Source organism: Conger conger, chromosome 7 (assembly GCF_963514075.1).
Source record: "Conger conger chromosome 7, fConCon1.1, whole genome shotgun sequence".
In the NCBI taxonomy this organism is placed as follows: domain Eukaryota; kingdom Metazoa; phylum Chordata; class Actinopteri; order Anguilliformes; family Congridae; genus Conger; species Conger conger.
In genome coordinates this window covers 30,498,227-30,524,921 of record NC_083766.1, presented here as the reverse complement: position 1 = coordinate 30,524,921, position 26,695 = coordinate 30,498,227, and the positions used below count along the sequence as shown (strand labels likewise).

Genomic DNA, 26,695 nt, shown 5'->3' with positions numbered 1-26,695 from the left:
AACAATATACTAAACATGAGTATGTTCATTTACATAACATTGCTGTAACTGCTGTAATGTTTAGATGGTGAAAACTAAAATGATAGAAAAACCCTTTATGAAAATCTGACAATGTGCACTTTAACCACATGTGATTTTTTCAATTACAAATCTCAAAACTTCTTGACCATGCTTTTATGCCTTTAGTTGCTGCCACATGATTGGCTGATTAATATTAGCATTAACAAGCTGGTGCACAAGTCTACCTAATAAAGTGCTCAGTGAGTGTATGTAAGTCCTTTTAGATATATGTATATGATTGAAAAGCCAAGATGGGCGACTATGCAGTTCTGTTCTTAATTCTGAATGCACCAGTCAATATGAAAAATATTTTATGAATTCAAGTTTCCCACATGACTAGATCTTCTGTGTTGTAAATCTCCCTTCTCTTGAAGACCTGAAATGACTCAAGGTGAGCACACACACAGAGAACACAGCAGAAATGAAACGTAAATCTATTTTAGTCATATATTTAGACTTAATTTCTATTACTTTTGTGCTAAATAAGACAAAGAGCTTGCCAAAAAGGTATGACAGTTTTACACATTTCGCCAATGAGGCAAGACAATTTCACCTGTCATTAGAACTTAAATGTTTTCTATCTGAGAGAATTTTAAGTCTCATTAAAAGACTAAAACACTTGTTAAGGCAAACTTTTTTTTGCAGTGTAGCTCGAGAACTCCAGTCCAGGAAGGCTGTGGTGGCAAATAATAAACCTATTTTAATCTTGGAAACAAGGTGTGTGAACTCTTTAGGCAAATGGCCCTCAGATTTGTTCCTGGAAAATCACAGTGTCTGCTAGTTTCTGCTTTCACTTTAAAATCAGCAAGGAAATCAGCGTGCCAATGATTCAGACATCACCCTATACGCAAGAATAGTTAAAATTTATAATCTAAAGAAGCGCTTGTCTCCCTCATCAGGTTTAAAGGTAGCTTGGTATCAAAGGAATTGGTCCAGCTCCAGGTAGACCTTGCTCAAGTAAGAGCTGGACTATGTTGACACCAGCTGATGTGAGACAAGAGGACACTAAGCATGTGTGTGGAAGCATAAGCACCTGTCAAACAGTATCACAATAAAACACAAATACAGAGATGTGTTTCTTAAATTTATTCAGGTATATATAAATATATATATGCCTTTAAATATCTTTTTTTTCCTTTGAGTTAAAAACTGAATTCATCACACATCATTATCACCAGTCAACATGAAATAAAAGTTTTGCCTTTATCCCGTTAAATTAACCAAAAACAGTAATGGCCACTTGCAGCACCACTGTATAGTACATTCTCAATATTGCATCATATCATAATACAAAAATATACACGCATCATGTTTTCAAAACTTCCTTTCCTTCACGTGTCAATGATAAAGCAGTTCACACCACTGAGGTCTCCTTCACATGATTTAAACCCAGGAACAGCGACAGTGAGAGGAACGTCCCCGGAGACCAACGAAAGGCCGGAGTGGCACTGGCCCGGCCTCCCTCCCCTCCGCCAACGGGCAGGGAAGAGCGCGGGCCGACGGGGGGAGACTCAAGAAAGACGACGAGGAAGAGGGGGCGTGTGGAGGAAGAGACGTCCCTGTCTGTCCGCCTGTTCGCCTTCCGCGTCCTCGGATTTCAGGAAGGGCCAGCAGGGGGCGCTGTGAAACTGTTCCGTCTCCCAGGGCGGCAGGGAGCTCCCAGCGGGGGAAATCCAGGACGAACATGGAAAAAGTGGAGGGCGTCTTTAAGGTGAGTGCCATCTTGGAAAGTAACACAGGAAGCAAAGACGAACTAAACACAAGTCGCACTGGGAGATGTAGTCCTTTCACAGTGCGTGGAGAGGGAGCCGAGAGGGACTCACGGCCGTCTGGGTTATTGCCTGGAGACACCCCCAAACACTGGCACACACACACACCTGCCCCCCCCTTAGGAACCCCCGGGGGTCAGAGAGAGAGGAGATGTAAGGGGGGGGGGGGTTAGCGGGATGTGGAGGCAGGGTTCCAGTGAGTTCCAGCTCTCTCAGAAGTCCACGGACACACTTGGCAGCCCCACCCCCTGCTGTCTCTGGCGGGGGTCAGAGGGGCGGGGGCGGGCGGTGAAGGGAGGCGGGAGCCCCCGTTTCTGTGGGGTCTCACACTCGTGAGGAGGTGACGAGCTCATAGAACAGCACGTAGGCATCGCTGCTGCGCACCTGGCTGGAAGACATGGGCGTCACCCTGCGGAGGAGAGAGGGAGAGAGAGGCTGTGAGTCACACAGCACAGAGAGGGGCCTTTTCAACCATTTACCCACAACACCGGCATGGCAGAGGGAGAGCGCTGCAAAAGCCTTAACAAGCATTTTAGTCTTGTAATAATTTGTTTTTCCTGTCAAATACAAAATATTAGCCTGTTTTAAATTAACGTATGAGATATTTTCTAAATAAATGAATAATAATTCATATAAAATATTTAAAAACAATTTTTACATTTTTAAATTAATACTCTTCACTGTAATAATTAATTAGTAATAAGTAATTAATCGGTCTATTTGCCTGTTTATTGTGAAAAGTTGATTGGATCTTGTATATATTTTATTTCAATGCTCAGCGGTATATTCCCTATAGGTAATGGGAGAAATGTTTCAAAGTGGCAGTATTTATACTTTAAATGATATATTATGAATATATGAATATATGAATATATGATTATCTTCATCATATATTGTGTCCTCCGTGAGGGCAGGCTGCAGTGCGGAGAGATGTGGGCAGCAGTGTTGCGTAGGCTGGGTAACAGAGGGAAGTGTGCGTGGTGGGGATGGACAGATGAGCAGAGGAAGAGAGCAGAGGCTGAGAGAAGGAAGGAGCGTGTGAGCTGAATCAAAGGAGGGGGTTGGGAACCCGGGGAGGGGGGTTGGATATATTTGGAGAATAGCGCTGACAGAGATGTGGGAGAGCGAGTGGGGGAGAGAGAGAAAGAGAGAGAGAGGGTGAAAGAGGGAGGGAGGAGAGGAAGGAGAGCAGAGGAAAGCTGCCAGCGAGCAGAATAAAGCCTCTTTATTTCCTTTCAGTTTGAATCACTGACACTGCACTCAAGAGTGCAGGGAGAGAAACGACCTTGTGTGTGTGTGTGTGTGTGAGTGTGTGTCTGTGTGTACGTGTGAGTGTGTGTGTCTGAGTGTGTGTGTGAGTGTGTGTGTGAGAGAGAGTGCGTGTGTGTGTGTCAGTGCGTCTATATGTGAGCGTGTGTGTGTGTGTGTGTGAGTATGTGTGTGTCTGTTTGTGTGAGTGTGTGTGAGAGAGTATGTCTGAGTATTTGCACGTGTGTTTGCGCCTGTGTGTACAAAAGTGAAATCCTGTGTGCACGCGTATGCATGGTGTTACGATCAGCTGTATGCTGGCGCAAGCGCGTGTATGTGCCCATGTGTGGGCAGGTGTGAGCACGCATATGCAAGCGTGACTGTGTGTGACAGGACATACGTAGGCTTGTGTGGGCGTGTGAAACTCATAGGGGACTCATCCACCAATAACAGCCCGTGTTTGACACTGTCTTTTTATAAACACATCTTCCATTATCTTTCAGCATGTGAGGTCTCTCCTGCGGGTATGCAGAGAGGGGGGAGGTTGGGATTTGGGGGTGAGGGAGAGTCGTTGTACCTGGAGTCGTTGAAGTTGTACCACTCTCCCAGAGTGGGGTTGCGACAGTAGGCTGTGTAATGGCCGCCCATCGTGGTGCCTGAGTGATTGGACACTGCATACAGGTTATATACTGCATCCGCTGGAGAGGAAGGAGAGACACGCTTTATTCATTACCCGTGATACACTTATTCTCCATTTCTTTACCTTTAAATATTCATTTTTGGGTGGGGGGATTGTTGGTGCATTAAATTACTTGTCATGCAAATAAAGTATATTTGAATTTGAGATGGAAAGAGAGAGGGAGGGAGTGAAAAAGACAGCACTGAACGAGAGAGGGAAGGAGGTGGTGAGGGAGGGGAAGGGCAAGAAAGGGGGAGGGTGAGGGAGAAAGCGTGAGGAACAGAAAAAGAGAAATAGAGTGAAAGAGGGAACGGGAGAAGGGGAGGGAGAGAGAAAGATGGAGAAAGATAAAGAGAGAGAGATTGAGAGAGATAGAGAGGGGGGAGAGAGTGAGAAAGAGATGGTTGTTACAGTTGCTATTATTGCATTTAAATAGTGGGTGAGTTGGCGGTGTGTCACGGCGATGCTGCAGTAAAACGCAGCGGGAGGGGGGTTGGGCGTGTCGTGAGTGAGCGAGGGCCAAAGTGCTTACCGCTCCTGTCGGACGCAAATTGCCTGAGGTCCAGGTCCCGCAGGGGGAAGTTGACAAACGTGGTGAGCTTGCTGGTTCTGACCCGAGCTTCAGAGAAGCGCTTGAGATCTGGGGCGAGGCGCTCAGTTAAGAAATACGCTTTTAACATCAACTTGTACATCACTGCCACCTGCACTTCCACACGCTTACTGGAACATATGGTCATTATATGTACTAATATGTATGCGATACATGTGCACTGTGTAAAGAAATAAACAATGTTAAACATTTTATTTAAATGAATTGACCTTTAACTGTTATTTTCTAACATTTATATGTCTTTGTACATTCCAATGTGAATTGTGTCTGCTTTTTTGTTTCTGGAAAATGTTCTTTGAGTACTGTAAATAAATAATAATTATTATCACCATTACTATTATTATTATTTGGGTGAAGTCAGGTAATTTGGGACACTTCAGCTTCTGAATCTGACCTCACCAGACTTATTAAGGCTGGTGCTGAAGGCAGACTCAGAAGCTGCATTTAGAAAGAAGTGTCCCAAATTACCTTACTTCACCCTATCATTAATCTGTAACTTTTGTGGTCTTCTCGTGAAAGGATACGAAGCACCAAGATCTTGGGGAATTTCTGGATGGTGAACTTCTTCATACATTTCCTTCGGGATTTACACCTGTAGCATGTCTGTAAGAGACAACAAGGACACACACGCACACACACAAAATATTTAACAGAGCAGACATGAAGCTACAGTACAAAGTACACTGTCTTTGACGTTGTATCCCGGGCCAAAAAAGCATTGAGCAACATGATTAATCATCGAAAGCAACAGGCTAATACTGGCTGTAGAAGGTCCAGTGATACTTCAACCCTAACAGAGGTTCAATACATGTATGCTGTTAAGAGTCAATTTAACACTGAACACTGTACGGTGTGGGGGAAGCAGCTAAAGGGGGAAAGGAATGGGGTCTAGAGGTGGAAAGTCCAGGGGTCACAAAGTAAAAATCCTGCCATCTGTTTCTGAACCCATGAAATCAGCCACCCGATTTCACTAATTGGCTCTACCTCCTAGCTGAAGAGGCAATTGGAACCAAATGCAGGGGAGGACTACTGTGTGAACCTGGACCTCCCACCCCTGATGGGGACACAGAAGAGACAGACGAGCACTCACCGGCTTCTCGTCTCCGTCCAGCACGTCCTCTTTAGTGAAGAGCCTCATGCAGTCGGTCAGACTCACTTCTCCTGAGCTCTTCTGCAGAGAGACACAGCGCAGAGGTCACGTCATGACTGACAGCTCAGGCTCAGCCCAGCCTACACGGCCTTTCCTCTTATGCTGTGTGTCTCATTGTGCACATTTACATTCTTATGTACTGATGATTTACGTGTGAGTCTGTGTGTGTGTGTTGCATGTGTGTGTGTGAGAGTGTGTGTGTGTGTGTGTGTATGTGTATGTGTGTGTGAGAGAGTGTGTATGTGTATGTGTGTGTGTGAGAGTGAGTGTGTGTATGCGTGTGTTGTGTGTGTGTGTGTGTATGTGTGTGTGTTGTGTGTGTGTGTGAGAGTGTGTGTGTTGTGTGTGTGTGTGTTGTATGTGTGTGTGTGTGTGTGAGAGTGTGTGCGGGTCATGTATACACACCTTGGCGATGGGGAGTGACAGGTCCCAGAATGGATCAAAGACGGTCGAGCAGTAGCCGCAGTCACTGCAGGTCAGGGAGCTCTTCAGCTGTCCCACGAACAGATCTGCACAGACGGACACACACAGTCAGACACACACACAGACACACAACACACTCACAGTATGTATACATGATCCACACACACACACACACACTTACAGTGTGTATACATGATCCACAGACACACACACCCACACACACACACACACACACACACACAATGTGCCAACATAAGGCATTCAGCAGAGAATGCAACAATGGAATGTCAACTCACCAACTATTTTGCTGTCCTCTCTCTCCAGGTACTTGTTCCACATCATTCTGCCTTTCTCGTCATCTCTGTGGAGGACAGAATACAAATGGAGATGTCAATCAAGGACAGCCCCGCCCACACACTCCTGCACCAAACCTCCCATTAAGGCTCCACCAATCAGTGACTTTAGTGTAAAAGTAGTATTCACGACCCTACACCATGTGTTTCTCAGCTACCTGTGTAGACCGCGGAATCGTCTGAGATGCCAACTAAGGCTACACATCTCTACTTATGTGGGGAAATATCCAAAAACAACAAAAAAGGTCTCATTGTATCTCAAAGCAGCTTTGTTGGAGGCAAAATAAACTGGCTGAATGTTAAATGCTGACTTTTTATTGGTCAGATCGCGGTGCTCATTACGAGCATGCCTTTGTTAGAGAGCTTAGCGATTATATTTCCGCTCAGTCACAGCAGTGACAGGAAAGACTCTGGCTGCTGCACTGAAAGACGTGACTCTAAGGCACAGCGAGGTCGATACTTACGACAGGTGGTCAAAGTCCTCCATGTGTATCCGCGGTCGAACGGCGATACGGTTGACGTCGTTGTGCAGGCCGTCGAGCAGGAAGCGAAGGAACTCCTGGGAGTCCTGCTGGCTGGAGTAGAATGAGCAAGACATTATTATTATTATTATAATTATTATTGTTATAACTTTTTTATATAGTTTGTTTCCCAATGAAATAAGCATTACTTATATGTTTTTAAAAAATCGTAATAAGTACCGACTGGACAACTCAGGAGAGAGTCTAATGGACTGCCACCTCCATTGCTTTATATTTTCATGTAAATAATTGCTTAGGCAATACTCGTGGTCTATAAGAATATTTCAATTTAAAAGAGAAAGAGAAATCTTCAATAATGCCATGCAGTGTTGAATGTGTCACTCTGCACAGTGAAATATTCACGGTTCATTTATATGACTCAGATGAACGCTGTGCACTTGGTGGTACTTACTTGTAACCCACAAATCTGGGGGCGTACTTCTGAATCTGGGTCTTGAAGTCGGATGGGCTGATGGCGTCGCTGCTGGTTGCCCTCCACAGGGTCTGGGTGAGCTTCGCAAACTCTGGAGAGACCAGAGGACAAGGGCACATTAGAGACCACAGCAACAGAGCACTCGTGTTATTGAGGCCATTTCTCTTTCTGCATTTTGACTGAACCACCATTGTTCATTTACTTGACTGTTTGAACATAAGGAATCCAGAACAGTGGCATATTAAGTTCATCGGGCCCACACTAGTGGCTTCTCTCGTTTACACAACCAAGGACTATCTGGTATTTTACCGGGTTGACTGCATTCATGCATGACAGTGTCATTAATTGTGGTCTGAACAAGCGACTGCTAAATACTTGGAGATGGGGATGAAATGTGCACACACACCAGAGGGCACTTTAGAACCTTCTCTATCACCTCTCCATGACACGGACATGTGACGGTGAGGCCGTATACGGTGTAGGAAGCTGCATGACCCCAAAAATGGCAAAGTTCAGCCAACCTGCTGGGCAAGGCTGCGTGTGTGAAAACGATTATTGTCTATTCCTCTGGTGGTGGTCTACGTGACGTGTTGCACCATCTCTAAGTGCCTTTGGCTAAAAGTGTCAGGTATATGCTTTTAAAAAGACACATCTGAACTGAAACGGGAGCAGCTTTCTGCTGAAGTTGTGTAGTTAACTGTGCAGGGGTGGGGTACAGGTCGGCTCTCTCACCTTCCATGAGTGCGGTGTTGGGCCGCCGGTTGTTGTTGAGGTCTCGCTGGTGGGAGTTGTGGAGGCAGTAGTCCCGCAGGTCGTGCGTGTTGCTCAGACACTGCAGGATGGAGTTCATGAAGCACTGTGGGGAAAGAGAGAGTAGACCGAGGTTCAAAGTTCAGCAGAGGTGAAAGGTTAAACTCCTGCAAACACATTCTCACAGGGCAGGAACACATGCTGTCTGGGTTTGGGGCTGTTGCCTTGCTTGGGTGTTATTCCAAAATGTTTTTGTTAACATAATTAGATAGCAGCGATACACATACTGTATGTACATACATGTGGACAGACGAATTGACCAATTTGATGGAAGAATCTCATATTCCATCCCAAATACATTATTTAGTACTTGAAATTCAAGTTGCATTGCAACTAGGAAGACAAGTAAAGAACTGAGTTTGAACTGTGTTTGAAGATTTGGGTTTCATCCTGGGCGGCCTGTAGCGTAGTGGTTAAGATAAATGACTGGGACACCAAGGTCGGTGGTTCTAATCCCACAATAGCCACAATAAAATCCGCACAGCCGTTGGGCCCTTGAGCAAGGCCCTTAACCCTGCATTGCTCCAGGGGAGGATTGTCTCCTGCTTAGTCTAATCAACTGTACGTCGCTCTGGATAATAGCGTCTGCAAAATGCCAATAATGTAATGTAATGATGTGGTCACCTTGCCTTGTTACTGTGGGTATGAAACCATTTATTATGAATGACAGCATTTGGACACCCAGTTCCACATACTTACAGTGTTCCCCAGATTCCGTAGTCCCACCAGGCCCTGGGCATTCTTGGAATTCTGTTTGGAAAGCAACGAAGGAGAAAGACTGTCAGTGACAAAATAAGATAGGCAGCAGGACACTGTACAGTTAAAAACAGTAGAGGACTCTGATTAGGGCTCAAGGCTAACACAGTGGAGACGGGTGATAATTAGGACTGAAGGTTGAAGGTGACGGGCTGTTGAAGGCAGAAAGGAGGAATATGATAGCGGTGGGAGATACTGCAGTACGTCTGAGATACTGAACAGGTCAGCCAAGGTTAGGCTGACACGAAACTGGTGGCGAGATGTTTCATGAGATTTATATTTGTACGGAGCAGCCGGTGTCCACAATGCTGAATGTTGGTGTGATTGCTGCGTTGGTGTTGAGGAGGATCGCAGGCTGGTAGAGTGTGCGAGGGTCGATAACTTAGCAGGAAACGGACACGGCTGCCTCACAGGAGAGGTGTAGAAGGCACACACAGCAAGCTTCTCAGCATTAAATCAAGTCTGCCACAGTTTTTAAGAGTCCAGCAGAAAGCCTATGCACTCTGTCAGAGTAAAGACTATAGATTGGGCAGCCCACCGAAATGCTATCTCATGCTGTGTTTCTTCAGGCGTTTATTCCATACAGTGGAAAAGAAACTGTGGGTTGTATTTCAAATACATGCGTCCAAAATATGTGCATTTGTATGTACTCTATGTATTTAATTTGTTAAAAGTTTGTAATTTGTCTTTTTGTCTTTCTTTGTTTTATAGTGCTGTACCATCTGCAAGGCCACCTATCCACCCTTCTGACAGCAGTTTATAGGTGCATTTATTTAGTACCTTTAATAAAATGCATTTTAGTATATTTCTACCCATCGCGGATCCTGGCAGTGAGGACCCAGGAGTTCACCCTGACATACTCACTAGACTTGACATGAGCTTCAGAAGAAGAGGCCATTGATGACCTACTGATGACCCCAGCCCCAGTGACCGGTTTCATCTAGTTATTTGAACTTATTTGGAGCAAATCTAAAATGCAGCCCATTTCTGTCGTCTATTAGATAAAAGTAAATTTTGTCACTGCTGCCATTGTTTTTCAGAACCCTGTTTTTGTCTTTGTCATTCTCACCATTAAATTGACCTATTTTGTTTTGATATGTAGTGTGATATTTTGTGAGGACCTGAATTAGATCAAATTTGACTGAATTCAGTGTCCAGTAATATACTGTACCAGTCAAACTGGCTGAAATCTGGCAATCTTTTTTGTTCTGTGGATGGGGCTTGGAAACACAGTGACATTTCATTATTATATAAGTTTCCGCCATCTGTCTGAAACAAAAGATTCAGTAACTGTAGATTACGGCCAAACTGAAATCTTGAGCTCTCCAAATAAGGGTGAAATAATGAGTGAAAGGCACTTGTACAGGCACCTTAACGTAAATATCCATGGTGCGCTCCTGCTACCAGATATCTCTGGGATGACCACGGTCAGGGCAGCAGTGCGGTGTGGTCTGGTGAAGATGTTTGAGGAATTGACCTTAACCAGATTTGTGTTTAGGTACTTAACTTGCTTCCTTAACATGAGATAACTGACGACATGTGTTGAATGCATCAACTTGGATACAGGTGACTGTTAAGCAGCACCACATTCCTAGGAGTGCAGTCACAGTTCTAAGATAGGTGCTTGTGCAAATCTGCTGTTGGATGTGTTCCGGACGAGAGGTTGCGGCACGTTGATTTCTGCCTGAAATAGAAGCCTTTCACACCGGCCCTCGCGCCATTGGACGACCTCGCTGACGTCAGCCATACCAAAAACAGCACCAGCCCCAGCCACCCCCGGCACCTTTCTTAGTTTCTTACAGGAATTTCTCTCTCTCACCCTTGCTCTCTCCCTCTCACACCCTCCCACTCACACCCTCCCTCAATCTCACACTCCCTCTCTATCTCTCATCCCCCCATCTCAACCTCACTCTCCCTCTCCCTCTCTCATCCACCATCTCTCTCTCTCTCTCTCTCTTTCTCCCCCGGTCTCAACCTATCCTCTTTCTCCACGCACGGCTATTTTTACAGATAGTTGCTGGAGGCCTTGCAGTAACCCAGATGTCTGTCTGAGACATGAAGTCCGGGTTACGCCCGTCGAGACCCACATGGAGCTCGGTCCCTGCCACGCACAGTGCCTGTCCCCCACCTGCGGGACCGCTGACTGCTGCTCTGCCACGCCCGGCCGGCCATCCCAGACGGCACAAACGGGCCTGAGCGAGGACCGCGGGTCTGTCCCGGGAGAGCAGAACAGGACGTACGGCCCTCATGGGACGCGGTGTTCAGTAACGGAACATGCGTTACTCTCCGTCTCCGTTTCGCCAGCTCAGGCCCCGCTCGGGTATCAGGGCTCGTGACCTTTCCCGGCCTGCGTTTCTCCACTGCGATTGTTTTGGGAGAACAGCCATTTGGCAGCGGAGTGGAAGATACCAGAGGGAATGTGTTTGCTCTTTTGATAAAGCGGGTACAGGTCTTGAGCACACGCGGTATATTTCCACTGAGTCACGCCGGCCCTTGTCCCCCCCGCCCCCCCTGACTGATTAGCTGTCTGCTCTGGTCACTGCAGAGGCAGACTGGAAAGGCTCCACTGCACTGCTGAGAGCGGAAAAACACACCCAGGTCACTTTCACCGACCAATGACCATCCAGGCTGTTACGAGTCTGTGCCGGGCCATGGAGATGCCGTTAATGAATACTGTTGATGGCGGACACTGAATTTAATATGCAGACGAGACTACGGTTACACAACATGATAAATGTTTATGTTCAAATGCATTCGTCCCAAAATTAATGTAAATGCACACGCACTCATACATGGATGTAGACACACGCACATACACACACGCACAGACAAAAGAACATGGGACCGGAATTACACCAAACCTCCCCAATCAGAGCATTTTTGACTCATCTGCCTGAAACTGAACTAATCTGGTTAGGCGCTTGTCTGGATGGGGCCCTGCTGATGACGTCAAACGCGTTAGCCGTTAGCGTTCCCGATGAGGCCTGAAACCCCCTTCAGCCGGAGTGACTAATGGACCCCATTCCCATCGGCAGGGACGTGCTCGCTGCCTCGCACACACTGGCGTTCTGACGTCAGCCGTCCGCACCTCGAGGCCTGCTCCTCGCCGCTGCCTCACACACGCCCCCCGACGCTTCCAGGAGACAACACTTCTGGCCGTTCTCCGAATATGATGAGCTAATGACACCTTCCCTTTTTCCACATAGTGACATCGGCTCATCTGAAGAATGTGCAAACGCCTGCAGTTTACACGGTTCCTTACGCGCCAGCGACTTCAGCGACCGCGTACACTCACGGACGTGTATGTCTAAATGGAAAGACCAGCAGAAGTGCGTCTGATGTGTGCGCTGTGGAGATGTGCGTGTGTGTACGCGTGAGTGAACGGGAATGTGCGTGTGCGTAGGTGTGTGAGTGAAAGAGTGGGATTTAATCATTCACACACACACACACACACACACTAGCTCGTAATCCCTTGCTGCTCTCTCTATCTCTCTCCCCCTCTCCCTCTCTCTGACCATACAGGCGGAAGTGGGTCACAGTGTACCAGGGTGTGATACGGCATGGCAGAGCCACTAATCCTGGTTTTATAACCTCCCTCTGAGCAGGAAGCAGTAGCCCTGGCCCCGGTCATCAGCTTAGTGATGGCAACGGTGCCTGAAATCAAGCCCAGGCCACAGTATACATGCATAACATCGACACTGCTTCAACCTGCCCCTGCTCAGTGCCCTCAACTCACAGAGCAGTGACATACAGTGCCATAGAACAGGCCTGGACCATCATATACCACAGGACCATCATGAGCCTGCAAAAGCCCACTTCAGGCATTCAAACACCATTTTCATTACTGTTATTATTGTACAACCTCTGAATTGAAACACGCCGTTCATTGTTCTTAATCAGACACTTACAATATTTTTACTGATAATTAGAGGACTACAGGAAGTGGAGTAGTCTAGTCCACTACAGGCAATGGAGTAGCTCAGCACAGAACTAAAAGATTTTGCCTGGCCTTCCCTGCAGTATCATAGCCATAAAAGAGTAGGTACCTTGCAGGGTCAATGATCAACTTATCAGAGCCGTCATCTAATCTCACCTTGCCTGGCCAATACAGTGACCTAGGCCCAGTTTACAACCTCACACCACAGTGATAAGGTCTCATATCATCATAATCATGCAATTGCGAAATTCCCGAGAAGCAAATTCGATGAGTAATGAAAAAGCCACACGTGCACTGTTGGATAGCTCATGACTTTTGTTCAGGGATGAGCGAGATATCTGCGCGGGATGGAATGCGTTCGGCGCATTCTGTTCCGTGGAGCGCTGTCCAGGAATTCAGCTGGCACAGGCCTTGCCGGCGAGAGGTAGAGAACACTCTGTCCTGGTGGTACTGTGCCAGATGTCCGCGAAATAACCCAGGGGCAAAGAAAATGGGGGTGGGCCGGGGTGGGGGCAAGGGGTTCCTGACATCATGCACCACATGCTAGAGAACCAAAAGGAGCAGCAGGAGAGCACTGGCAGAGGGGCCGGCAGGTTGTAAGAGGGTCCTTGAGAAAGGGCAGCGGTAGAGCAGTACAGCAGTACACCACGTGCAGTACAAACACAAAGGCAGTATTGGAAGAGCAGACACACTGGTCAGGACGGGTCAGTTCAGGGTTTCTGTATCAGTTAGGTTTGGGTCACCCGATTTCAATTCAAGTCATAATTCGGGAAATGAACTGAAATCCTCTTCGCTAGCTGTGAAAATAAAGTAAATCAAAACTCCCATATGACATTATAGGCCTATTTTCTCACTTTGTGGATTGAATTTTGGTTTCATTACCCAAACTGACTGAATGGGAATGGACTCCGCTAACCCTGGTGTCAATCCCGCTGAGAGTGGATTGGCCAGGCCTCCCAAGTAATAACCCTCAAACCTCAAACGGGTGCTTTTCAGTCAGGAGTCAGTTCCTAAGGATGTTATAATGACAAGAACTCCTGGCAGCTTTACAGCACACTAAACTGCCGTAGGTTTCTAATGAGGCAACCGTACCTTCAGACCTTCAGGGCACCGTATCTTAAGACCAGAGCTGTCACATGCTACAGCGATACAAAACACTTGAGAACAACAACAAAAAACACTCCACTCTCTGTTATATAACTGTGTACCCTCATAGTCCTGGTGGCCCAGGGCAGTATAGCCCAAGGTGTTATGCAACTACATCATTCTGAGAAAAGTAAAACAAATCAGGTTCTCAAGTTGCTGCTGACACCACCCCGTATGAAAAGTAGCCCAGTGAGATGTTTACTCGGTAAACAGGCTTCAAGGGGAATGGCCACTCGCACCTATGCATCACACTTACTCTTTCAGTCCACAGATGCTCTTGTGCAGAGCAAAATGAAAGCAGAGAGCAACAGTGAAAACAAAGTGCTTTAACTGTGAGCTTTCTTGAAGAATTGCATTAACAATCGCGGCACATCAGTGTGGAATTATAAAATGGCTATTGTGCAGTGACTTTGCAGTGATTTTTCCTCCCAAGTGGTGTACTGTATCAGCGTGGAACCAGAGAAGATGCAACAAATCCATCATCATCCAGCTAAGTCTACTTTACCAGAATAAACATGATAATTCATTTGCTGGAAGAGATTAACTGGGCCTGGACCACACATGCAGTAATTATATGTAACTCCTTCTAGTAGCTCATAAAAACGACTCACTTGTCACGTAAAGCCCCAAGCACCCCGCCCCCCAAAAAAAAAAAAGACAACCGAAGATTCTGCTTCAAAGGGGTCATTACTTTAAGAAGTGAGGATTTTGAACAGTCCTATAAGTTATACAATAAAAGAAACTCCTACAGCGTGCATAGGTCCTATTTTACTGTGTAGGCTACATTTTTTCTACAGTTTTCCTCTAGAATGCTAACGCTCTGTGTAGAGTATACATGTACATGTCAATATCTGGTTCACACTGGGTAGGCTTAGCCAATGGAAAATGTTGGGGTGGTATTTTGCATGATCAAATTTTTTTGTTTTGCATACATGCTGCCATGTTCTACCTATTACACAACTCACATGACAAGCAGGGATAACGACAGCCTTGCCAATGAAATAATTGTGGAAGAATAAAGACTTAGTGACTAAATCCAGCAAAAAGTAGTGCAATGATATGCGCCATTTTCTATGCAATTAAAATTAAATTATCTTACAAATGAAATTCACTACATGGTAAATAACAAATATAAGGGGCTGGATGCAAAAAGTCATTACAGCATTGCTATACAACGTAGGTAACAATGGATGCACTATAGGGCATTTGCCGGGTACATTGCTTTGAGGGCTGAAAGACTTCTGGAGGTCCGTGGCGCGCCGCCAGCGTCTCTAGAGGAGCGTGTAGGCTACTAAAGCCACTGCTGTCTGTTGCATAACCAGTCAGCTGCACGCGAACAAGCAGAGCGCCCTCACCGCAAGCCAAAGCTGTTCCGCCTCCGCATGCCGCTCCGCAGAAACTGCTCGTTTTCCCAACAGTGTTAGCTACGTTATATTATTATGCTCAAGTTCTAATCAGAATTATTAATGATGCTTTATTCGCATCGAATAGCAATAACACAAAAACTAAGAAAATAAGAACTTTACTGTACCCCTTTAGATAGGCTATCTGAAACATGCTTCAATGGTAGGTACTGGAATGCCGCACGGAATGCTATCGTATGCCTATAGCCTACAAATAAATGCCTTAAATACATGCACTTTCAAAAGGCAAAGGCTAACATTAGTGAATGATGAAGAAAGACCGGTCTCGGTAGTTTGATGCAACACGTAGGCTATATTAAACGGTCTAATAGCATACTTTCTCTGTCCAGAATGCCTTTTTTAGATAATTTCTGCGAAGTAGCTACGCAGAACATCTGTGTGAAATGATGACCGTTCCAACACTATGGGCGAATTATTTTAACAACAATAGCCTCGATCTCCCTGAGAAATCCATCGTTGTTAGCCAAGTTACAAAATAACCCGAGCAATGCCATACATTCGGCAGCCCCCTAATTAGCACAGTTCCTTTTACATTGCCGATAGGCTGTCTATGAGCCTGTCTTACCTTGGCTTGGTTAATGAGAAGACCCACAAACGTGGACACCAGCACCGAACCGGACACCGCAGAGGTCTTCCGCCGCAGGTCTGGCTTCAAGAACGGGAACGCTGTGGCTGGTGGGTCTTCGGGAACAGTTACGGTGTACGAATGTCGCATGCTGGGCATGATGGCGGTAAGGCGTTTTTGGCAACTAATAGGCTACAATGATTCTTTCGCGTTTCCAAAAAATGACTCGGGCGCCTATCAAGCTTCTCGTTGATCTCCGAATGCCGTCCTCCTCAAACACGTAGGCTATAGTAAATTGTAGTATAGCCTATTTCATGGAGCTGTAGCCTCTTCGTTCTTGCTCTGAGTCCCGAAAAGAACGTTACTATTTGTCCATACGAACTGTAGCCTACGAATAAATATGAATTGACGGCTGTCAGTAGAAAATCACAAACTGTTTACTCCTTCTGTAGGTATTCCTTAGTTACATCGGCGTCTGCAAAATTAAATATAATAAATATATTTTGAAGTAGGTCGTTGTTATTTAAAATGTAGGCTACTGAATCGTTAATAGGCTAGTGGTTATATAAATTAGCCTATCTAAAGTAAACCAGTGCGCGCACAAACGCAAGTTACACCGTTAGTCCGCTCGGTGCTCTGCCTTGAAATCAGCGAGAAACGGTGTTCTTTTGCGTTTTACTACTCTGGGCTGTGTACACGCCCCCTTCATTCTTCATACAGACGTCATTCGATGTCTCATGCTTCTCAGACGTCAAACGGCAGCGGACCGGTCCTACATACGCTAGAGGTGATTTCGGGGGTCGCTTTAGTGGAAATACTTATTTTTCCATTTATACTGTGAGGTTCTCGCTCCGCAATTCACTCTCGCCTTTTACACATGATGATGGATATGTTTTCTAAAAAATGTCCGGCTTTAGCATATTTGATTAGTCCAACACAGTAGCCTCCTGATCTAAAGTGCATAACCTAGCCAATATTAAGACTGGCCTTTCTTTTCGCACAAAACACAGAATGCTAATTTCCCATCGGATATTGTATTTCGTCTGACGACAACGAATAAGACAGTAAACAATTTATACCTATTGTGAGACAGTGGAAGAAAAACAAACCTACGCGTCTAAGTCTCAGTTTTCATGTTTTATATTTAAATCTGCCATTCATTTCTATCGACCTATGTTTCAGTTATGAATTTTCCTATCACATTCCACGTTCGTAATAGAACATTAAACCTACCATATTCCTTCATCAGTTACGGTGATCATAATGTAGGCTATTCATTTTCATGCCAGATGTGCTATCGTATGCTACGCAGGTACTTGCTTGGTTTATCTTAAAACATACTGTAGAAACCCTTACAATTAGGCAACCAAATTAGAAATCCAATATCTCTCAAATGTATGTGGGATATGTGGCCATGTTGGACAGAAATGTTAACCTTTGGCAGACACTGCTTTAATTGAATTACTTGTTCAAGAACACTGTCTCCACATGACGTCACAACACTTGCCTCCGTCATGTCTCAACGCTCAACGAGCAAAATAGACAAATCAGATGGTAAAGCCTATAGTTTATCTCTGCAAGGAAATATAATATCACGAGTTGTAAGGACTGATAGCAATAGCAAGCTCCCTCTCTTAAATGCAGGCTATATTTAAGGACTTGCTAATTACAAATATTATATTGGATGTAGCCTATTATATTACATTAATTTAGCAGATACTCTCACCCTGAATGATTTACAAAGCAAGGAATGCAGTCAAATAATAGAAGCAATAGGCCAGAACAAAACATGCAGAACACAGTGTATACATGAGCAAATAATTATAGACCAACTAGCCTCGTAATGATAACATTTTCTGTTGACAGAACTCAGAGGTTTGCATGGTGGCCAACTGACTTGGCTATCAATATAGATAGCTGCTTGATGATCAGTCCTCTATGGCCCTTTACCTAGACAGTGTTATTGGCTGTTCTTTCATTGCTCTATCATGTAGCCTCTATGAAGTTATAATTATATATATTTTACATGCAATTTAAATCCAGACCCTGCAAATTTAGACTCATTTAGACTTAACCCTTTGGAGAATGTTCTATCAACATTCTATGTTGGTGTTCTAGAACTCAGTGCTTTCAATTACCAGTAATGATTGTTACATCAGCATTAGAATGTCCAGTTAAAAACATTCTAATCACACATTTGTGATCTTACACCCTAAAGGGTTAAAATTATATTTGTATTACTTTTGCCAGAAAATATATTGCCAAAGAAGTGAGCCAGTTCAAGATTTGCCAGTGGGGTGAATTTATTTTCTATTTTCTTTTTTAGTAACCTAGAACAAAACATTTCAAGTCTCATATACAAGAGTTAAATACTTGAGACTGTCTTTTTTTCACTGCATACCGCATTTTAGAAGTAAAAAAAAAGTTGATACTTGTTCAGGGTGTTAACCCTTGAAACAAAGCCTAGGTTATACATATGCTGCAGTGTGCATGTATGCCTTGATTTAGCCCAACTAAAATCTAATTTAGCGCCTTAAGCACAGCCCAAGTCTTACATAACTTTAAAAGTTACCTAATATCAAGTACAACCACAGCAGTCACACTTATCGTTTAATTATACAATTGTGTGCAGGTACAAGGGTCACTTAGTGTGGCCTCTTTTCCTGTTCCCTTGCCCAATGGTCAGAACCACTTAAAGAACTGTTAAGGTGAGATACAGGCATGGTACTAGGCATGGTACAAAGTGCAGCTTGTAAAGATGCTCCTCATCTTGCTGTACAAACCCCCTGACCCCAGTACTGTACTGAAGTATTTGTAAATACTAATCATGTTCATCCTTATGTAACTAAGCTCATGATTTTGTGTTAAAAACTCTCTTTGTGTGGATGTCTATAAGCCTCTTTTAAAAGCCTTGCTTCATTAACACCTGCCTTTTTTTTGTAACAAGAGAAACCACTGACCCATAATTGAAAACAAAAAACTCTTTCCCCCATCTTTAAGTACCGTTCTATGTTCACATGTTAAGCAATTGACAAAAGGGGTACGGAAGCTGTCTGTCCCAACCCAAAGTGCTTATGTGATTCAGTGCAACTAAAAATAAGTATATATATGGTTGTATGATATACAAAATGGTATTTCTAACTTTACATCTGAAAAGTGAACACAATAATGGCTTGTACATGCAATGCATTTGTCCACTACCAACTACTGCCAAATTTGGAGAATGTTTATGCAATAACATGCATTGAAATGTATGTTAGCCTATCGTACTGTAAGGGATAGCATGTGCCTTCAATCATTTGGGTTGAAGTCTGTTTTCAGTACATTCAAAATTCAAGGTGGGTAACATCAAGAACAATAAATGGTAAATGGTTGGCATTTATATAGCGCCTTTATCCAAAGCGCTGTACAATTGATGCTTCTCATTCACCCATTCATACACACACTCACACACCGACGGCGATTGGCTGCCATGCAAGGCACCAACCAGCTCGTCAGGAGCATTTTAGGGGTTAGGTGTCTTGCTCAGGGACACTTCGACACAGCCCAGGTGGGGGATTGAACCGGCAACCCTCCGACTGCCAGACGACTGCTCTTACTGCCTGAGCCATGTCACCCCCAATAAGAGCAACAGCAAGGGTTTTGGCCAAATAAATACAATTTACATTTTTTTCTATAGCATACAACTACTTGACATATGTATGTAGTTAGCTTAATTGTATTACAGATGATCCACTATATTGTGCATCTCAAGTTTAGTGAAACATAGCCTAAATTACAATCTTAGGCTAATGTTCTTCACAGTTGGCATATTTGTCTGCTTTAATGAATGCCAAAGGATTTCTGGTTTAACTATTAACTGCCACAGGAGTTGATGACTAAGTTTATGGACATTGCCCAAGGGCTACAGTATCAGAGAAATGATGCTATCTCATGCAATAGGGGCATAAATTACTGACACAGCTCATTGTGCATCTCCGTTCCCCATGCTGCTCTTCTCATACCAAACCCATTTCAGTACAGAGGAGGTTGTGACAGTTGTGAAGTGTAATAATTCTTTTTTTATGCGTGCCAGATATCTCGACGGGGCTCTGAATGAAATGAACAGTCTAAAAGATAAGAGACATACAGTGATTTGGCTCTTATTTTATTTTATCTCCAAATAACATACAGTCTATTAATACATTAATATATTAATATAGTCCCAGTAATTAGAACTTTAACTTAACCTTTGTAATTAGCTGGATCAGTTAGTTATAAGTGTTTGCATCTTGCAGTGAACTGGGGTAGTCTTTGCTTTATTTTTTATCTATGCCTGTATCATATCTGATCTGATCTGTTCGACAGTTGAAAAAGTTTTTTTTCAATCTCAACTGAAAGTATTCAGTCATCCACTACAATGGTCTTCTGTAGCCTGGCAGCTTGTTATTGCTGAGGTCACCACTGCATTCCTGCATCTTATTGTGTACCAATGTACCAAAGCTGGTTTTGGCAACAGCTACACCCATTGTTTTGGCTATGTCGCCGATCGATTTATTCTGACTTTTCAGCCTTATGATGGCTTTTCTGGTATTGACCCTTCTGTGGTCCTCATGTCGTGAGATGACAGCAACAGATTCCAAATGCATATTCCTCATGTAGAATCAACTCCAGAACATTTGTTACAACAGCACACATCTGGTCAAGAAACAGCTGAGTAACCAGTTGTCCCTTTACTTTTGTTCTCCCAAAATGGCAGGATTCGGGACTATATATAAAAATGACAGAAATTTGAACAGCCCCTTTCAACAATTCCAACCTAGAACATGTTGAGTTCTAGGTTTTGCATGTTATCTCTTGCCAACAGTCATATGCACTGCTTATCTTTGCTCCCAGTGTACTTTATGGCAGTACGCAGGGGTACACTCATTAACCAGTCTACTTAGCAGACTGCCTTATCCTAGATTATTTTGCTGTTCTTGTACTTTAACACTATGCTCATACCCATGCACTTGCCTTACTTTGACTTCTTCCTTAGATAGAATATGCTTGAGAAGGTTATCTAACATTACTTAACATTCACCTTGTGGAATGCAGGTCTGATATGGTAAAGAGAGTAACTATAAGGGCCAACCTGGGATTTGAACCCGTTGCCCCTTTAGCTGCTCGATGGGCTAGCACTAAGGTTTTGAATTTGCAGCGTGCTGACATATACAGGTATCTAGTGGAGAGAGATGGGAATGGGAAGCTGAGTCTGGGGAGGTTGTAGACCAGAGGGATGTCTGATCATGTCCATTGCACTTGAGTTGATGATTTGCAAGGGATGTCTGGTAGACAAGCTGAGATGTGTACCAATGTATTGTCATCAGTGTAGCGATAGTATGACAGGTTATGGGAGGAGATGACAGAATCCAGGAACTTCCTGAAGAAAGAGAAGAGGATAAGGCCAATACATTACCCCTGGGGGACACATATTAAGAGTTTAATATGTGTGTCCCCCCCATGCAACCTGGAAGGATTAACTGTCAAGGAAGGGAACAAACCAGCTGAGAGCTGTGCTGGAAATACTCACTGTAGTCAGGGAAAGCAGTAGGAGGTGGCTGTCAGCAATGTCAAAAGCTGCAGAGTGTTAATCAGGGAGGGTTAGAATAGAGCAGAGAGAAGCTGCCTTTGCAGCGTGAAGCTCCTCACTGACTGGCCAGTCTCAGGTGAGTGGTCAGCCCTGAAGCCTGAAAGGTCACGGTCTGGAAGGTTATTCTGAAAGAGATAATGAGAGAATTAGTTAAAAACAGCATATTACCAGAAAGGGAAGAAGAGAGACAGGATGGTAGTCCTGGATGACAGAGGGGGTCAAGGGTGGGTTTCTTGATGGGGTTTTATTTTGAAGACAGCGGGGACACAACCTGTGGAGATTACATTACATTACATTATTGGCATTTGGCAGATGCTCTTATCCAGAGCGACGTACAGTTGATTTTAGACTAAGCAGGAGACAATCCTCTCCTGGAGCAATGCAGGGTTAAGGGCCTTGCTCAAGGGCCCAACGGCTGCGCGGATCTTATTGTGGCTACACTGGGGATCAAACCACTGACCTTGCGGGTCCCAGTCATTTACCTTAACCACTACGCCACAGATGCATGAGTTCACCAGAAAGGAGAGATCACAGAATAGCAGAGAGAGAGGGTTGGGGTATTGAGTAGGCAGAAGGGGGGGGGGGGGGGGTGTTTGGAGTCAGGGTTGAGGACTCCATCTTGAAAGAATGGCAGTAACCTTCCTGTCAAAGAAAGTGGCAAAGTCTTCTGCGGTGAAGCCTGAAGGGTGAGGATGATGAAAAAAGGGCCCGGTGGATGGTGGATAAGCAATAAGCAAAACAATAAGCAATTTGTTCGCATTTGAAGCTGTCATTGAATGATGGAATGGAGATGTGACAAAGGGTCAGCCAGTCCGTCAGTTACAAAGCCCTGCGGTAGGGGCTTACAGCATATAGCACTAGGGCAGTTGTGCCAGTCTTCGGTCCTGGAGAGCAGCATTTTCCGCAGATTTTCAGTGGATTTCAGTGTTGGTGATTCATCTACTGTAAGTCACTGATTGGCTAGAGAGCCCACACACCATGTTTCCAAGGCCTAAACTGACTACTGATAGGAAGGACACCGCGACCAGTTTTTGTGTGTGAAGGAAACTTATCGATGCAAGCTTGCTCATAATAGAATTTGTAATATGCGTGTGTGAGTGCCATCTGTTATCTCTGGGATGGGTGCAATTTCCAACACATTTTACTCATGTTTGCTGTTGTAGCATGCAGCACGACAACTTATTCAGAGATTCTGTACCCTGGCAGAGATCCTTTCGCCTCACAGTCTTCCTTTCCTCGCGTATAGAAATATTTCCTTACAGTTCCCACCGGAGGAGGACAGAGCGGAGCGGAGAACTGAAGAGTGGGTGCATCGAGGCCAACTCCCAATCCGTTACGCTCCACATGCAGGAGGTGGCCCGTTTCATAAACGGATTTGTAAAAAGTAGGGGACCGAAAAAAAAGAGTGAAATGGCTGTCTGAGGTTTTTTTTTTTTTTTTAATGGCACATATTACAGAGAGTGATTCTCCCTGGGAATGAGGGCAGGGCGAGTTTAGTGGGGTGGATGCGTCGGGTTGTGATATCACTACAGACGGGGGGAGAGAAGTGGGGCAGCTGGCTTCATACAGATGGTCTGCTCGTAAGAGCTTTTGCCGCCCGCCCCCCCCCCCCCCCCCCCTCCTTAAATACTGGGTTACCGGGGCCGACGTAACCCGACAATCAGCACACGATTAGCAAGCTGCAGGCAGTTGCGTAGAAAATGTGTTTCACCCACATTAGAGGATGCACATCTGACCTCCTTCTGCTGCCCAATGTTGAAGGTGAGGCGAGGTGAAGGAGGGAGGGAGGACCTAGAACATTCCACCGAGGCCAACGCAGAAAGGGCCTGTAACCTGATCCTCACCTATCAAACAGGTGATCTCCACCTCCTGGATTCCTCTGGTCTTGTGAGCTGAGAGAAGTATTCAGGCAGGGGTAGGCAGCGGAGTTTCTCTCTGATCACACTCTTGTTTTGTGCTTAAGCCCTGCGGACTGTACCTGTTTTTGTGTTGTTGTGTTTGATTGAGGTTTCCAGGAGAAAAACATATTTACCTCAGACTACACCTCTGTATGCTCTGAATACCAAAACAAAATGTTTGGCATGCCCCAAATACTGAAACTCACAGAACAGATTCCAAGTTTTCTGCATGTTGTGCAAATACTATTCTGTAACAGTCTGGAGTAGAGCACTATCATGGGCTTACATTCATGTTGTAGTTATTGCTGTTTTACCCAGATTATTAACCTCCATACCCCAGTAAATAGTTCAGGTCAAATGCATTTGCTATATTTTTATACTTAAATGACAACATAAAAGAAAACACTGCAGTAAACATTTCAGTGGTGTAAATGGTGTTTAAATATACAATGTCAAAAACAAATTGATGGGCACATTTCCAATGGATCGTGCTCAGACTTCACACACCGAATAAAGAGAGAGAGAGGCTGAGGAACTCGTTATTATTATTACAATAATTGCAGTCATAGTGAAGAATACTTGAAGGGTAATTCTCTCCTTAGACAGTTTGAGCATGTGCAAGCACTGGAAGGCAGAGGCTGACCTGATGCTCAGACCATCTGATGTGAGAGAAGAGAGAGGGGAATGTACAGTACATCAGAGGTCTTGTGACAAAGCCTCTGTGTGTGTGTATGTGTGTGTGTGTGTGTGTGTGTGCGTGTGTGTGTGTGTGTGTGTGTGAGTGTGTGTGTGTGTGTGTCTGTGTGTGGAATGTGATTACAGTGATTCTTTATTACAGTCATTCTGAAAATGAAAGAAATATCTTTGTGTTTCAATGCTCTTGGACAAAGACCTAGAATCAAGAAATTGACAATATATGTTTGTTGATTTCTCCAGTTCATGTCTGTACATTACGTAGAGCTCTTAAAATTCATTATCTTTTTTGTCAGTTAGTGGTGTTAAATAAGGAACACCAAATAAGACAGAACCACAAGTTCATTCAACATAAATAGACCATTACTACAGGTCATGCTTTGTGCTATCAAAAATAGACTCTTATGACAGATCATGCTGCGGTTATTTTTGAACCATCAACTGTACATGAGGACAAACAACTCCAGAAAGGTAATAAAAATACCACAACCCCCTGCAGGCTAGCATTACTAACATTACATATAACATTCTATCAAAATCACACAGACCATTCTGTTTTAATGGTGACCACACCCTGACTTTGAAAGTATAACGCAGAAGGCTATTGTGAAATAATATCACAAAAATGTTTTGCTCTATTGACAAATGCAAGTGAGCAGTTGTACTGTGTATTACAGATCTCATGTCATTCAGTACACTGCAAAAAATAGGTGAGAAAGTTTGATTAACTTCAAGAGCTGCCAATGGGGTGAGAAAATTTCACTTGTCAAGCAAACAGTAACTTAAAACAAGCTAATATTTTCTACTTGAGAGAAAAAAAACGAGATACTAAGTCTTATTGCAAAACTAAAAATGCTTGATAGCCATTGTTTTTAGTGTAAATATTCAAGACTGATAACCAGGGCAATAATGCTAAATAAATGTCAAAGCAGACTTCTGAACAGAATGTTTTGAGTCCACTCAAGGTTAGGCTGCAGGCGAATAAAATTTGCTGAAATTTTTGGCAATGGATCAAAGCGCAAAGTCCAGCCTCCCGTGATAATCAGACTCAGCAGTTTGATTTCATGTACTGTACAGATTTTATTGCCTTTATTAATGAGCTATCACTGACAGCTTATATCAGTTTGCCTTAAACAAATTAGTTATTTCATTATCAAACTGTTGTGTATTCATGCTTATCCATGTGGGCATAGGCCTATCAGTTACATAATTTGTCACGCATTGATTGTCTTGTGATCCAACCTGGCTGTATTTTTCCTGGAAAAGTTAGGATAACCTCAAGTTTCAGCACAAGTTGTTCCCCTTTTTCGAGGTTTACACAACATTACGATCTGATATCTGGAACAAACGTATCATATGGGCTTCAACAGTGAATTAAATTTGAGTAAACATGGGGGAGAGGACAACTATGCGCAGGAACAATGGTTAGTGCAATGCACAAGAATGTGTGTAATCTCAAAAAGCATTCCGTTTAAGGTTGTCACCATTGACACCAAAGCCTCAAAGGCATCGCACAGCATTACTGACGGCTTAAAGGAATGTTTTAGGGGACCATACGATTTTAACCCCAAAGTATTACTTCGAGTTCCCACTTGAAATTCTTTCTTTGTCTTTGCCCTATATGAAATGCTGTACTGTGTTTGGAATCTATGGATGTGTATAGCATTAATTAGTTGATAGAGCCAGGGAATTGGCGGTTAAAAAAAGAAAAACCCTCCAAACACACCATCTCCCCAAGAATGGAACTGCCTGCTTTTGCTCTAGAGAGTATCCAACAGTGAATTGAGCTGAGAATCAAACACCTCGAGGGTCTCTACCTCTGCTACCTGACATGGTAAGCTGTTGCACATACAGTATGAAAGCCTTCCTGCATGACCTCATCAGCATGTTCCTAGCTGTACTTCTTTGCTACAAAATACTGCCATTGAGGTAAGACTCTCTTCAAGATTTGCCAACAAAATAAGAAGATTTCACTTATCATGTAAACATTAACGTGAAATAAGTTATTACTTTCTACTACAAGACAAACACACTTGTTATGGCAGTGCGGCTTGGCAGGGTGACAGCAGGACTGAGGGGTTCCCTGCACTGAGTGGGGTTCAGTGAACGAGCGGCTGACTGAGGAGCCCGTTACGTCAGCGTGGCTGCCTGCCCGAAACCGCACCGCCTGGCCTTTGGAGCCCAGGGAGAAACAACGGGGCTGTTGTTGCTGCTGCCCCTGTTTGGACTCTTCAAACCGGCACTACGGATAATGGCACAAGATGGATGCTTCTGAGAAGTTACATAAAGGGAACTGTGCTTTTCAGGTCATGGCAAGGGGAGGAGAAAAAACAAAGAACAAAACGAAAAAAAAAATCAATGAACGCTAGAAAGACTTTCTTTCATCTTCAAGTTTTCCCAAAGAATACTTGGACACTTTTTTTGAGTTTTGTAGATGCTACAACATACATAATAAGTAAAATGATTGTATTGTATTAATTAATTAATTAATTAATTAATATAACAGTCAATAAAAATCCATTAATTATAAAGGTATAAACTTTTATAGCATGCATGTATTCAAAGGGTTAGTTATAGTGAAATATACAGTAGCATGTAAAAAAATAAAA

At 44.0% G+C, this 26,695-nt stretch overlaps 1 protein-coding gene across 1 annotated transcript; it reads right to left on the bottom strand.

Moving 5' to 3' along the window:
• Positions 1 to 1,131: 1,131 nt before the first annotated feature.
• On the bottom strand, positions 1,132 to 16,519 carry LOC133132939 (ubiquitin carboxyl-terminal hydrolase 2-like). The gene is made up of 12 exons (XM_061248774.1): positions 15,885 to 16,519; positions 8,756 to 8,806; positions 7,979 to 8,102; positions 7,226 to 7,337; positions 6,757 to 6,867; positions 6,236 to 6,300; positions 5,922 to 6,025; positions 5,457 to 5,537; positions 4,891 to 4,969; positions 4,289 to 4,396; positions 3,655 to 3,775; positions 1,132 to 2,238 (listed from the first exon to the last, which is right to left on the bottom strand). The coding sequence occupies exons 1-12, from the start codon at positions 16,041 to 16,043 to the stop codon at positions 2,154 to 2,156; spliced, it is 1,200 nt and encodes a 399-aa protein (XP_061104758.1). The 5' UTR covers positions 16,044 to 16,519; the 3' UTR covers positions 1,132 to 2,153.
• Positions 16,520 to 26,695: the final 10,176 nt, after the last annotated feature.